Raw genomic sequence first — 15,017 nt, forward strand, 5'->3', positions numbered from 1 at the left:
GTTGTAGAGTAGTTTTATCGAAAAGGTGGGCGTCTACAGTTGTTGTACACGAGGCATTCAAGGAACCAGACGAATAGCATATTAAATACGAGAAAAGGAAAAGCCAGAAAATGGCTTAACAAATGTCCCTGTGTACAGCACCAAGTATTCGATTTGTTTTTTTGATGTTTTCACTACAGAATAAATAAGATCAGGTACAGTCCAAATTTTAGCACCATTGTTTTCAGACTGTGAGTCAAGTACACACACACTATTGCATTCTACAATGTCAACACATTTCAGGATTTAAACAAAAAAAAAGAAAAAAGAAAGAGGAAAAACAAGGCAAATGGAGAGACTGACAGCATAAATATAATAATCTAAATTATACACAACTATACAGTCGGAGAATGAATCACATTCACAGTACAAACATTGTTTACAAAAAATAATAATTACACAATTAAAAAAAACAAAAAGCAAACAAAAAGGTGTGAAGAGAGTCCAGTAGTTTGTTGTGGTTATGGTTGTCTCAGTGTTTGAGGATTTGCATGCACAAGTGTGTGTTTGTATCAACTAGAATATGCAGTGTAATTCCACATACTGTACGTGTGTCCACATTTTATGTCCTAAACATTTACTTAAACCTGCATTTCCCAACAGCAGAGATAAATACGAATAGCTTAAGAAGAGTTAAAAATTCCTGCTGTAAGAGTATTTCGGCTGCGTTCCCACATAGTAGTGTGATTTTACCAAATTGACTGAGGAAGAAAATGTTAATAAATACAGAAAGTGGCTGACATTGTCGACATAGCACCATCTCATTAGATGAATTTCATGGGGTCTTTTTTTTAAAATGAAAATGTACTCGGCTCAGCGTTATTGGCACCCGTTGAAATGTTGCTAATTCACCATATTTTCACATCAGGATGAAATCATAACATTGTTGTTCAGACTTTAAAACATACATTTATGTTCTTCCATATTCTTCAGTTCATTCATTCAGAGAATTAAAGTTAAATACGCCTGATTACAAAACACTCAAATAAAACGCATTTTTGAAGTTAACAAAGAAAATTTCACTGATATGTTAAATATCTGATATTAGACAAGGAACAGAATTATTTGTCATCACTCATAGTGTCAACTTAACTGGTTTTGCTCCAGTTAGAAGCAAAGAAAGGACATGCTAGTTTTTTTTAGTGCCAAAGAGGGGGCAGCCAGAACATCATTTTACAATTTGTTTTTGGTTTTAAAGGGACAGAGTGTAGGATTTGGCGTCATCTTGTGATGTGTTTGCAGATTGCAAACAACTGAGTACCCCTCCGCCCACTCACAGAGGCCATCCTTACCATAATAACACTACTTTAGGAGCAACGGAAGTCACACGGCGGCTGGCGGTACCATGGTTTTGCACTCTGAGGCTCACGTTACCGCAGTTTCACAAGCGCGTCGGAGAACTACGGTGGCCTTCAGGTAAAGGTTTTTGCTAATATGATTCCCACTAAACGTTACACACTGATCCTTTAAATCATTTCTTTCTGTTCTACTTTTTTGTAGTTATTGTTACAGACTCTTTTCCCACCTCCCTACACTCGTACTTTGAGTGTAATTAATTTGCCAAAAATGAGACAAAACACACAATAAACAAAGTTAAAGATGAATTTGATTGATATAATTTTTTTCCCTCAAATTTTCCAGAGATATCGCGACAATATCGGGAATATAGTGAGTAGTGAAAATCTGATATTGTGACAGCCTTAACATAGATAATAATCTCATCCGTTCTGGGCTACTGTAGCAACATGCTGGACTCCGTGAAGAGGACCTGCTCCCTATGTAGATACAAACGGCTCATTCTAAGCTAACGATATTTGATTTCTGCATATACTGTAAATCCTCCTAAATGATCCCCCTTCCTTAAAAGGAACAGTGAGCAGCATTTAATGGGATCGATTTGCAGAAATGGAATATAATATTAATGTTTTCTTTAGTGTATAATCACCTGAAAATAAGAATCGTTGTGTTTTCGTTACCTTTGAATGAGCAGTTTATATCTACATAGGGAGCAGGTCTTCTTCACAGAGTCCACCATGTTTCTACAGTAGCCCAGAACAGACAAACCAAACACTGGCTCTAATAGAGACATTCACGTCTTCACGTCGTCCACTGTAGCTCTCCTACACGCTCGGCACATGGGAGAAGTTTCAGTCGGTTGCAATCTGCAACCACACCGCTAGATGCCACCAAACCCTACACACTGCACCTTTAAAGTCTAAACAGTAAGTAACCCACATTTTTATTATTATTTAGTTTAACATGAAAATATTGTAAATCATCAACATACAGAGTTAAAGGGGTGTCAAAAAAGCAGCCAGCACATCTTCTGCTACATGAGTAACTGCATCTTACTATCCAGTGTGACGTCAGACCAAAATACCTCAGAGTTCCTCATCTTGTTTTAAATATGTTGCAACAAACATTTGAATTTCACCGAAGGAAGAAAACAGAGACAAGAGAGCGTGCATGCAGAGAGGCGAAACTGCATGACATCTGAGCAGAGTTCACTGAACTGGTCTCTGTGTGTGTGCGTGTGCGTGTGCGTGTGCGTGTGCGTGTGTGTGTGAAAACACATGCACTCATAATGAAGTGAAACTTTGGAGGGAACGTGACGCATGATGAGATTCAGATGGACTATGTGCTTCAATCTGTTATTAAATGATTAAAACAGATTATTCTGCTAGTTGCTATAATAGTGACTAAGACAAAAATACACACTATCACACTATTGAGCACCTTTAATTTAAACCAGACATCTTGATAATTCAGTTCATTCAGTGCCGAGCAGCAGCAGGTACTGATTTCCTTATTGTAAAATCTTCAAACCAACATCTTATCACTCCACACATAAACATGACCAGTACCTATGAATTCTGCTCAAGGTGACCATAGTGGTGGTTAGTGTGTGTGTGTGTGTGTGTTTGTGTGTTTGTGTGTGCGTGTGTCTCTCTCAGAGATCCCAGTACAGAAGCCGGTCTTGGAGGCGGTTGGGTAGTGCAGACGTTTTGAAGCACCAGTGAGTGAGGAGAGTGCCGTAGTCCACATCTGGACAATTTGCATAGTTTATTTATTTTTGAGGTAGTTTTCAACAATTACCTGAAACATCAAAGGAGACAGAAAAAGATGTTGATGAGTGTTTCTACAGGTGACAGATTCTACACGGCAAATAAACAAATAAGCCAAAATGGTAGTGGTGTAACGGACCGTAGTTGATCTGTGATAAATACAGATCTCCGCCCACGGTTCGGCACACATGTGCACCGCGGATTAATCAGTTTTTATCATCATAGTGTGAAGAAAAGTTTTACTCACGATCGTTATCGGCTGATATTCAGTAAAAATATGCAATCAGGAGATCGGCATTAATGCCTTCTAGTCGCCGATCCGAGGGAGACATTACGGTGCGTTATTTAGCCTCCTTCCTGACAAGCTAGTATGACATGGTAACTTTTATTTCCTAATCATTTGAATTATGTGTTTTTATGCAAATAACCACTATAGATGACTTTAACAAAGTAAAAGGATAACATTTAAATTTGAGAACATTTAATTAAAAAACAAAAACGATCTTTATCGGCCAATATGGCTCATCGACAATAGTCAATCTGTGTCTGCCGCAGAGAAACGTGATCGGAGCATCTCTAAACGTTATAATTGCTCCTATGTTTTTTTCCTGCTTATCCAATCCAATCTGTGACTCAACACCGTGATACGATCCGAACCGTGAGTTTTGTGCTCCGTTACACCCCCACAAAACAATATTAAATACTTCCACTTTCAACATGATCACCCAGCACGGTTTTTATACTTTAAACCTAAAACCCAAGAATGGACTTACCTTGTTCAATCACAACAACAGCTTGTGGGAGCACAAGAAAAACAGGTATCCTGTCTTTCTCTCTCACTCCCTACCAGTCTCTCTCTCTCTCTTTCTCATTCTCTCCCTCATTCCACCTTTTGATTGCCCTTCGCCCTTCCCTTCTCCATCCTCCCCCCTCACCCCCAAACCCTATCTAGGTCGGGAGCCAGGGAGCTGGGAGGTCGTGTAGGTACCATGCATGCCCTGAGTCCTCCACATGCTCCCGCCACCACCTGAGCTGCTGGCCTGTGGTGGAGGGGGCAGCCGAGGGGAGTAGTGCACTGCGAATGGACGAGACGAGGAGGAGGTTGACAGAGAGGAAGAGGAGAGGGAAGCAGTAGTGGCGGCGGCAGCAGCAGCAGAGACAGAAGCAGAGGAGGCAGATGTGGAGGAGGAGATGGAGAGAGAGAGGGATGACTGTGCTCTCTGGTGGTGGAGAGAGGAGTGGGACAGACGGGAGGAGTGGAGGGAGTCTGATCGAGATGATGGCGGGGCGTCAGAGTGCGTGGGTGCTGAGGAGGAGGTACTGTGCAGGGGCGGAGGAGGGGGCAGGGTGAGCGTGGGAGGAGAGGGGCTATGCAGGACTGACTGGGTGCGGCTGTGCTGGGCCTGGGACAGTGAGAGGGGGAGAGGTGAGGACACGGAGGCCAGGCGCGTGGAGGCTGGTTGGGGGATGGTGTGCTGCTGGGTTTGGGAGGAGGAGAGACTGAGCAGAGAGCTGAGGCCTCCAGAGGTGGGCAGCGTCACCCCAAACTGATGGGAGGACACTGAGGGAACCACGTGGTGAAATATACCTGCAAATCATACAGCAGAAATGGAGGGAAGGGAGGAGGGCGAGAGAGAGTGGAGACAGAGGGAGGAGAGAGCAGGTAAAAGTGGCAAAGAGAGCGAGAGGGAGGGGGACAAAGAGAGAAGCAAGGACTGAGCCAGGTTGTGCATAGCGCCAAGCAAGTCTTAGACAAGCACACAGAAAGCAAACAGAGTCAGTCCACTGTGACTGGAACTAAACCAAATGAGTTGGCCAATTTAGGATCACATTTCTGGGTTGATTGCTTACAAGTGAAATGACTCTGACATATGACTCCGACAGATACACCCAAAGAAAATTACAATATAGTAATGTAATAGTTATGTAAACATGTTTTATGTTAATTCATGTTCAATCGCAGTTTTCAGGACAAATCATCGGTTCAGATTTTTCTATTTTCAACATTTTTCTTTCGGTTATAAATGCATCATTTTCCAAGGGTGTTTCCAACTGCAGCATTCAAGCAGCCAGTCCACATCAAAGCGAGGCAGCACAGTCAGTCAGTCAGTCAGGAGGGCTGCACAATTAATCGAATATTAATTGCGATCACGATTTTGGCTTCCCACACATAAATGAACATGATTGATTTGACGTTTAAAATGCGTTCTCCATTCATAGAAAACTCCGCTGCATATCAAATCAAGCGCTTTCTAAAATAACCGTCATCCATTAGAGGGCGATCGAGAGCAGGTGAAGAATTCAGGTTAATTCTTATTTTGATGCAAAAGATGTTTTGTAATTAGCAGGAATGAAGCCTGGCACAATGTGAAAGTGAAAGCAGCGCTCTGTTGATTTAATTTTGGGTAACAAGTTTTGGTACAATTTTATTTTGCTTCTAGAAGATACACTGTGAATAAGGACCAGTCTTATTTTAATGCAAAGATTTGTACAAAAAATGTAGCACAACATGGAAGTGAAAGCAGTGCTCTGTTTATTTAAATGTGAAAGTGCAATATAAATATTTTGTCCCTTAAATCAATGAATAATCGTGATCACAGTATTGATTGACTAGAATTACCGCACTCAGCGGAGGAGGCATAAAAATAATTGTGATTATAATTTTTTTTTACCATAATCATGCAGCCCTATCAGCCAGTCAGTCAGTCTGTCAGTCAGTCAAACAATCAGTGAGGCAAACAGCAGACAGCAGCATTGGACCTCCACTTACCTGGCTCTATTAGCAGGCCCATTCCCTCGGACTGACACTATGACCCCAGGTTAAGACTATGACCTCACTCGTGACTGTTCAACGACCCCGAGATAAAACTTTACATTTTGTCGTTGTGATGCTCACCTCCAGTCGCTCCCCCTGCCAGCCCAGCACTGGAGAAGCTTCCCAGGGCAGAGTGTCCGTTGACGAGCCTCGGAGTCCCACTCACCGTGGATCCGCCTGTCTGGGCCCCGAATAACGACTGTAAGACCGAGGCCCCTCCGAGCGGGAACTGAGAGCCCAGGTACTGCCCCACAGAGGATCCCGTGGTTGAGGAGACTGCTACAGGACTGCCCCCCACCTTCCCACTCAGAATGCCCCCACCACTGCTGGCAGCAGCAGATATGAAGAGGTTCTGACTGGCCAGGCTGCTGCTCGTCTTCAGCTCCCAGTCGCGAGGGGTCTTCTGTTTCTGGAGGGCCTGGCGTTGGTCTGAACCGCTGCCTCCCTGGGCACCACCACCACCACCACCGCCGCCGCCGCCGCTGCCTCCACCCCTGGGCCCTGCCTCCTGACTCAGGAAGGGGTTGGGGTTCATGTAGCTGGACGACTCTCCATCACTTCCTTTCCTCCCCTGCTGATGCTGCTGCTGTTTGTGGTCCGAATCTGAGTCTGTGCCCCGGCCCGACCCCCCCATGCCGAACGGAGAGCCCCCCTGTCTCATGTCAGAGTTGGGTTGCTTGGGGTCAGAAATGGGTGAAAAGGTGGATTTCCACTTGCTGGTAGAGGACAAGGAGGACGAAGAGGAGCCCTCACTGCCTGTGCTGTTACCACTGCTGCTACCAGACTTCCTGACTAGTGGAGGAAAAAGAAAAGAAAAGACGGGATGGCGTTAAGTAGCAGAAGTGCAAGATTACGTTTTTATTAGGGCTGTCAAAGTTAACGCGATATAAAGCATTAACACAAATGTGTTTTTAACGCCATAAATTTATTTTACACATTAAAGCAATTGGCAATTTTTAGGTTGTAGCGGGCTCAGTCTTAAAGCTAAAGTGAGTAACGCTCCAAACTTGACCTCTGACTTCAAATATATGTGAATGAAAATGGGTTCTATGGGTACCCACGAGTCTCCCCTTTACAGACATGCCCACTTTATGATAGTCACATGCAGCTTGGGGTACGTCATAGTCAAGTCAGCACACTGACACACTGACAGCTGTTGTTGCCTGTTGGGCTGCAGTTTGCCGTGTTATATTTTTTTATGCTAAATGCAGTACCTGTGAGGGTTTCTGGACAATATTTATCATTGTTTTGTGTTGTTAATTGATTTCCAATAATAAATAAACTGGGGAAAAAAAGTTTGGAAACTTGTGTTTGATGGATTATTCTCTGTTGTTACAATGCTAATGGTCATTGTATTTTACATGGTTGGAAAGCCTGTTTATTTACCTTCGCAACGATGTCCAGCTTGTAAGGATCATGCATTTGTGGGATGAGCAGCACAGCTGATTATGTGGGTAGTGCCCAAGAAAAGTTTGCCAAAATGCTCCGTCAATGGTAAACAGTGTATTCTCCTGTTGGTATTGACTCTTGTTTTGAGTTGGTTGGTGGATTGGATGATTGAACTCTCTATCAGTAACAAGGAACAAACAAGACATATTGGCAATTTTACACTTTATTCATTTAATACACCGTCAGGAGCCTCAGTAGTGGGTGGAAGATCCATACGCAGCCACAACAGTCTGGCACCTCCTCCTCATGCTGGTCACCAACCTGGTCACACGTTGCTGTGGGATGGCGTTCCATTCCTCAACCAGGATTCGTTGCAGGTCAGCCAGCATGGTTGTGTTGGTCACTCTAACGCGTACAGCACGCCCAAGCTGATCCCACAAGTGTTGAGTTGGGTTGAGGTCTGGACTCTTGGCAGGCCGTTCCATTCTCTCTACTCCCACATTGTGGAGGTCGTCTGTGATAACCCTGGCTCTGTGGGGGCGAGCGTTGTCATCTTGGAGGATGAAGTTAGGTCCCAGATTGTGGAGATATGGGATCGCCACTGGCTGCAGAATCTCAACCCGATATCTCACTGCATTGAGATGGCCTTCAATGATGACAAGCCTTGTTTTGCCCGTGAGGGAGATGCCGCCCCCAACATGACACTGCCCCCACCAAAAGCTGTTACTCCATCGGTGCAACAATCAGCATAGCGTTCTCCACGTTGTCTCCATACTTTGACCCTGCCATCCAGCTTTCGCAGACAGAACCTGGACTCATCACTGAACATGACATTCCCCCACATGTTCAGGTTCCATTGTCTGTGTTGTCAACACCAGCGCAAACGGGCCTGACGGTGAAGGGCAGTCATTGCAGGCTTCCTGGTAGCCTTATTAGAATACACTGTTTACCATTGGCAGAGCATTTTGACAATTTTTTCTTGGGCGCTACCCACATAATCAGCTGTGCTGCTCATCCCACAAATGCATGATCCTTACAAGTTGGACATCATTGCGAAGGTAAATAAACAGGCTTTCCAACGATGTAAAATACAATGACCACTAGCATTGTAACAACAGAGAAATAATCCACCAAACAAGTTTCCGAACTTTTTTTTCTCCAGTAATTATACATACATTTGCATAAAGCAGCATATTTGTCCACTCCCATGTTGATAAAAGTATCAAATACTTGATAAATCTCCCTTTAAGGTACATTTTGAACAGATACAAAATGTGCGATTAATCATGATCAAATATTTTAATCGATTGACAGCCCTAGTTTTTATGTAATGTGACATTTTCTTTTCTTACCTCTTTCACCATCCCCTAGTCTACCAGGTCCATCTCTGCTCTCCAAGGATATAGTGGCAATTTTTCTTTCAATTCTAGAGAAAAACAATGAAAATTCAGAATAAACAAGCCGCAACAAAATGAGTTTGAGCCCTATAACATCTGCAACAGAGCCGAGGCAATCAAAAGGCATGAGTTCACATTTTTTATCACTAACATCAAATTAAAATCGAGCAGAAAGCAGGAAAATGTTGTGACTGGTCACCTGGTTACTAAGCAACAACCTAGAAGAAAAATAGCCTGCAGCTCTAGTGGAAACCAGCAAAGTCATCTTGCAAGAAAGAGCAGCTCAGCAGGTACATTGTTGCTACTCTTATCTTCATGTTATAATGACTATATTACCGTGAGCTGGAGCTGTCTGCAGGGTACCCTGAGTCGTCGTCATCAGAGCTGGGGGGAGAGGAGTAACGGCTTGTGCCATTGAGCTCCAGCGGGCGCTCTCTCTTCAAGATGGGAGGCTGGTCCAGGTCAGGTCCACTGGGGCTGCGGCTTGATTGTTCAGGGGAGGAGATGGCAGAGATCTCCAGAGGCTGGTTGATGTTGTTCACCTGTCGGGACAAAAGGACACACAGATGACACTTTGCGATTAAAAACAGGTCTTGAATAATGAGATAGCAATCTCATTGGCTTCACCACAGAGAAATCTGGGTGTAAATTCTCTCACCGACGGGCTCCGCTGCCGATTCAACATGCTGAATTGGCCAAAAAACCTCAGACACGGGCAGACTAGAGTCGACGGTGAGGGGCACAACGCAAAAACTAGGGCGAAAGCCCCAAACTGTCCAACGGCCAACCGTCGGCTTGGTGTGTCAGGGCCTTCAGCTTTAAAATAACTATTTGGCCGATAGCAAATGGTTTTATTGTTGTTTATTTTGATTTTGCTGTTATTTATTCCCCGTTTGTGCCAGAGAAACATCTTCATGATAAAAAATGAACTGAGATGTTTTAAAGTCATTTACAATGTCTTTGAATGAGCACACATTCAATCATACAAATTTATTAAACAACCTTGAATATAACCCTCTTTTCACATATAGATTTAAATAACTGCTTCAAAAGCTTTTTAGCTGCTATACAACTACCTAACCAATGAGAAGAATGTTTCAGTACTTACATAGCCCAATAAAAATATTAGTTTTGTGAAACATAAATTAAATGTAAATGTGAAAGCGATAAGAAACCTAAGCAGTGTTTTCTGACACATCGACTTTACTTGGGTGGGCCGATACCGATGTTCGGCCGATAAATCGGTGCATTCCTACTTAAAAATACCATATCATATCATATCATATCAGGTTCCTGTCAATTTTCTCTCTTTTGGTGACTCACCATGGTGTTGATGTTGAGTGGCGACCCTGAGGAGTGGTTGTTGGCGTTGAGCCCGGGGAACGACCTCCTCTTTGGGGATCCACTGGCTGAGACGGCCACCGTAGAGCCGCGTTTCCTTCTCCCCCGCTTACGTCCCTCCTGAGAGCCGAGGCTGTGAGACGAGTGCGATGACGACATGTGTGCGGGTGTGTGAGTGTGCTGTGTGCCGGGGGACTGGTGGTGGTGGTTTCCATGGTTACTGTGGTATCCCTGCTTGTTGCCAGTGTGATGGTGGAGGCGTGCTCCACCAGCCGCGCTGCCTCCGCTGCCTGACGAAGAGGAAGACGAGGATGAGGAGGAGGAAGAGGAGAAGAAGATCCTCCTCCGCAGTTCAGTGTCCTGGGGCTCCGTATCGGATTCGCCTCCCTGGCGATCCTGTCCGTCTTCCGGAAGAATCCTCGGGGGTCCATCTGCATACTGGAGCACCCCTCCAGTGCTGAGAGGGGGGCTCTGGATGGGACCTCCTCTGCCCATCGGTCCTGTCAGAGGAGCGTTGGGGTGTGGAGGAGGTGATGAAGAAGCACCATTATGGTCCTCAGGATGGGGACCTCCATTCATCAGTCCTGAGCCGGATGAATATCCTAAACAGACACCAAACAGTTAATGATGCACAGGAAGAACAGGCGGGCAAATATTAAATATAAAACACAAAATATTGAATGCACTTTATTAGCAATAAATAAGCAACTGATCATTCTATGATAATAATAATAGTGAATATAATATGTGAACATTACATTAAGTGGTTGAAGGGTAATCCTTACCATTGGTCTGACCTGCCTGAGACACAGGACTCGGAGTACTTCTCTGAAATTATGAATGCAGACCAGGGTTATTATCGTAAACTAAAACTAGAACGAAAATAAGCAGTGAAAAATATTATTGTAAACCGAAACTAAATAAAAATGATATTTCCTGGTTAAAACCTGATACAAATAAAATAAGAATGAACATAAATTCATTTCAATTTTAGTTTTTTAGCTATAATATGTCACTACTGAAAATACATTTCTGTCAAACTGATATTGAACCATAGAAATTAAACAGACTTGACATTCCAGGAGATGGCACTATGCTGCAATTGCTTCACAATTATTAATCCCTATTGTTTTTCACATGCAGTCTAGTCTTTTAATTTAAATCAAATAACCAGGACAGGATTTAAATATTCTAGCATTGTAACACCAAGCTATTCAAATCAGATCTGATGTTAACAAGCAACGAGTGTGGTAGTGAAAGAGGACTCAAGTGGATACCCAAATCAAAAGATTTAAACATTATGGCCATTCCTACACAATTCTCTATCTATCTATTTTGTATGTGTGTGTAGATATATACGTCTGAGACATTAAAGCTAACCCTAACAAAAACAAAATAAAAATAAAAACTAAACTTTTCTGAAAAACTGAAACTAAACTAAAACTAGCAAACACACTGAAAACTAGCTCAAATTAAACTAAAATGGAAAATTCAAACCTAAAATACTTATTAAAAATTCAAAACTATTATAACCTTGATGCAGACAATATATCACGATTTAAAATCCCCAAAAAGCAATATAAAAATCACAAAATATCTCAAATTTTAAAAACGTTAACCTATAAATATTCAGAATTTGATCCAACTTAACTCCTGATCATCTTACTGTGAACACATTAAAAAGGTACTTTATACATTACAGTACTACACTGAAAGTACTCACCAGTCTCTCAGCACGACTGGGCAGCACCACGCTTGCCAGAGGGATGCTGACTGGTAGTTTACTTGGGTGGACCGTGCTCAGAGGGATACTTATTGGAAGGCTCGTAATGCTGTTGTCACCCTGAACAGAGGGGCTCCTCTCCTTACCACCCTGTATGAGAAGACAAAGGGAAAATGACTGTTAACACCTGCAAAGAAGGTAGAAAACATACAGATTGTGCATGTGCACAGACAGCAAAGAAAGATACACATTTACCCTCTCGAAACCTTTATTCTGGGCATCAGATGCGTTGGGAGAGGGGCAGTTCATTTTGGCTCCAAGCGGAGAGTTAACGCCGCTAAATTCCCTTAAAAAAACAAAACAGAAACAGGCAAATAGTTAGCTGTCCATCGCCTTGGAGGGCAACTAACACCTTGAAAATAAAATGTAGGAGCTTTTAGTGCCAACCAACCTGTGTGTCATCAGCCCTGGACCTCTCAGGTGAGCAGAGGCGTTTGGATCCTGGTTAAGGTGCCTCCGCAAGGCAATCTTGGCGGGGGAGAAGCGTGTGTAATCAGGAAGAGCGTAGGAGGAACTCTGCTGCCTCTGCCGGATATCAGTGATGGCAGGAACAATCTCATGGTCTGGAGAGATGGGCAGGTAGCGAGAGAGAAGCTCCCCCTTGGTGTTACCCCGGTCGAAACAGGGTGAGCTGGTGCCATTGATAGATAGGTCTGGGCTGACGCCGTTGAGGGCCGAGGCCGAGGACAGGCCGTGCTTAGACGAGTCCATGTCTGTGGAAGAGCGTGATTCCAGGCTCTTTCTGTATGGGGAGCCATCACAGGGGCTGTAGGATTTGAGCTGATTCAGCTCCTGCTGCCTTTGACTTTTCTCCAGCTCCACAATGCTGATCTACAAACACACACCAGGGGGAGCCGTTACACTAGAAAACATTCAAAGCATTCTACAACAATGCTGTCTAGGAAAATGTTTGTGACAGCAATTCATCCACTCTTCCTGAAAGCCACATTTAATTCAGTTTAGATGACAAGGGTAATTCTTTTGAATATCTCTCTGAAGAGGCAGTGGGACAGATGAAAGAGGGTGGAAGGATGGAAGGCCAGAGAACACAGCAAGTATGGAGGAGTATACAAGAGGTGGAAAAGAGAGAGAGGTACAAGCATTTGGTAATGAATCCAACAAATTGAAGAGGCGGACTGCGTACCTGCAACTCCAAGCAGTGTCTCTGTTTCTCGGAGATTTGTCTACGTAGCGCCTGCTTCTCCTTCAACAACGTCTCCAAACACAAAGAGCCCCAATCTAGCTTTAGCTCCTCACATCGAGACTTCAGCTGGAAAACAACAAACACACAGTTGCTGTTATTTATTTGCTTGGAGAATGCTCTAACAAAGTGAAATATAATTTCTAGGACTGTCAATCGATTAAAATAGTTAATTGCGATTAATAGTAAATTAATCACACATTTTTTTATCTGTTAAAAATGTACCTTAAAGGAAGATTTGTCAAGTATTTAATACTCTTATCAACATGGGAGTGGGCAAATACTGTATGCTTGCTTTATGCAAATTAATGTATATATTTATCATTTGAAATCAATTACCAACACAAAACAATGACAAGTATTGTCCAGAAACCCTCACAGGTACTGCATTTAGCATACAAAATATGCTCAAATCATAACACAGCAAACTCAAGTCCAACAGGCAACAACAGCTGTCAGTGTGTCAGTGTGCTGACTTGACTATGACTTGCCCCGAACTACATGTGATTATCATAAAGTGGGCATGTCTGTAAAGGGGAGACTCGTGGGTACCCATAGAACCCATTTTCATTCACATATCTTGAGGTCAGAGGTCAAGGGACCCCTTTGAAAATGGCCATGGCCGTGTGAACCACTTGGGGTTGATGCTGTAGTAACAGGGTAGAGGTTACAACAACATACAATAACAAGCCCTGAGGTCTCACCAGTAGCAGGCTGTGGTCTCTCAGCAAGGCCATGTCTCTCTCAAGCTGCTTGGTCTGCTCTTTCAGCTGTCGATTGTGGGCTGATATCTCCTTCTGGGCCTGCAGCAGGTCCTCCACAGTCAAGGCTTTCACTCCCAGCTGATCACCACATACACACACACACACACACACAAACACAGCGTCATACATCAGCTACAAACACATAATGCCTAAACAACAATTTAACATCAATTAAAAAAAACTCTTTTTGCTGACCTCCAGTGGTTAAAGTTCTCCCACTGCCTCAGTGATGCAGAATTGTACACAGTAGGGCTGTCACAGTTCGTGTATTCGTGCCGAACCGTCAGGGTTCGGTGCACGCAGCCGCATGCAGAATACATGGTATGTACATTTATGCCCGTAATGCAGAGGCAAAGCTCACAAGCACGATATCCGTCCCCAAAACTTTTAGCACATACGCCGTTCGCAAATGCAAATGTGTTGAGGTTAGCACAACAATTGGCGTGCGAGCCAGTTACGCTAAGCGCAAATGAAACGCCAGAGCTGGAAGAGGCACCTGCGGGTTTCCGGTCAGCTACAACAGCAACGGAAAGAGAGTTGTGTATAAGATGAGGACGATGTGTCGTCATTGCTGTTCTGAGTGTTTGTTCACAGTTTACATTTTACTGCTTAATACAGTGCAATATATAAATGCTTCGATGCTTTAAATTTTTAAATATTGCCAAGATGACACTAGTTAAAACACTCCTCCTAATGCACAAGTTTTATTCTGTATTTTCAATTTCATAGCATAATAGATGCGTTACAGTTTTATAGCCTATTGTGACCTGTTGCCTTTTAGGGAAGTGTTTGTTCAGTGCTCATACAGTGTAATACCCAAGTGTTTGAAAGGTTCCTTATTTTTATCATGAAAATAGTTTACCGAAGTTACCAGTGCTCCCTTAGTCCCCAGTAAGAGGATTTTATCTGTCTTTGACACTTGCATTACTGCGTTCAAAAGAAAGAAAAGAAACATATCCTTATGCATTTGTATTTTTTTCCTCTGCTGTATCAAACTTGCACCTAACCGTGACTCCTAAACCGAGGTATGAACCGAACCGTGACTTCTGTGTACCGTCACACCCTTCCGTCTGATCACTGTAGCCTCACATCAGTCAAGATGTAATAAGAGCTTTCAACATAGCACATGTCTGATCACACCCAACAGGGATGCTACTGTGTGTCTCACAGGTGCAACGGACTTGAAGTTTCAACCAGAGGAGCTTAGTTAAGTTAATGCAAAC

At 43.4% G+C, this 15,017-nt stretch overlaps 1 protein-coding gene across 5 annotated transcripts in view; it reads right to left on the minus strand.

Annotated features, from left to right (window-relative positions):
* Positions 1-2,274: 2,274 nt before the first annotated feature.
* dot1l (DOT1-like histone H3K79 methyltransferase) overlaps positions 2,275-15,017 on the minus strand; it is a 36,959-nt gene continuing 24,216 nt past the window's right edge. For 4 of the 5 annotated variants that reach the window (XM_074635818.1, XM_074635819.1, XM_074635821.1 and 1 more), the window contains 11 exons: positions 13,735-13,872; positions 12,974-13,099; positions 12,221-12,660; positions 12,025-12,115; positions 11,770-11,919; positions 10,832-10,874; positions 10,029-10,648; positions 9,042-9,247; positions 8,661-8,734; positions 6,001-6,711; positions 3,913-4,692 (listed from right to left, as the gene is read on the minus strand). In XM_074635818.1, the coding sequence (XP_074491919.1) occupies positions 4,049-4,692; positions 6,001-6,711; positions 8,661-8,734; positions 9,042-9,247; positions 10,029-10,648; positions 10,832-10,874; positions 11,770-11,919; positions 12,025-12,115; positions 12,221-12,660; positions 12,974-13,099; positions 13,735-13,872 (3,243 nt within the window). In that variant the 3' untranslated portion in view covers positions 3,913-4,048. Of the gene's footprint in view, positions 3,136-3,912; positions 4,693-6,000; positions 6,712-8,660; positions 8,735-9,041; positions 9,248-10,028; positions 10,649-10,831; positions 10,875-11,769; positions 11,920-12,024; positions 12,116-12,220; positions 12,661-12,973; positions 13,100-13,734; positions 13,873-15,017 lie in introns of those variants that run through there. The other variant, XM_074635820.1, reaches the window with a different exon arrangement.

Source organism: Sebastes fasciatus, chromosome 5 (assembly GCF_043250625.1).
Source record: "Sebastes fasciatus isolate fSebFas1 chromosome 5, fSebFas1.pri, whole genome shotgun sequence".
Lineage (NCBI taxonomy): Eukaryota > Metazoa > Chordata > Actinopteri > Perciformes > Sebastidae > Sebastes > Sebastes fasciatus.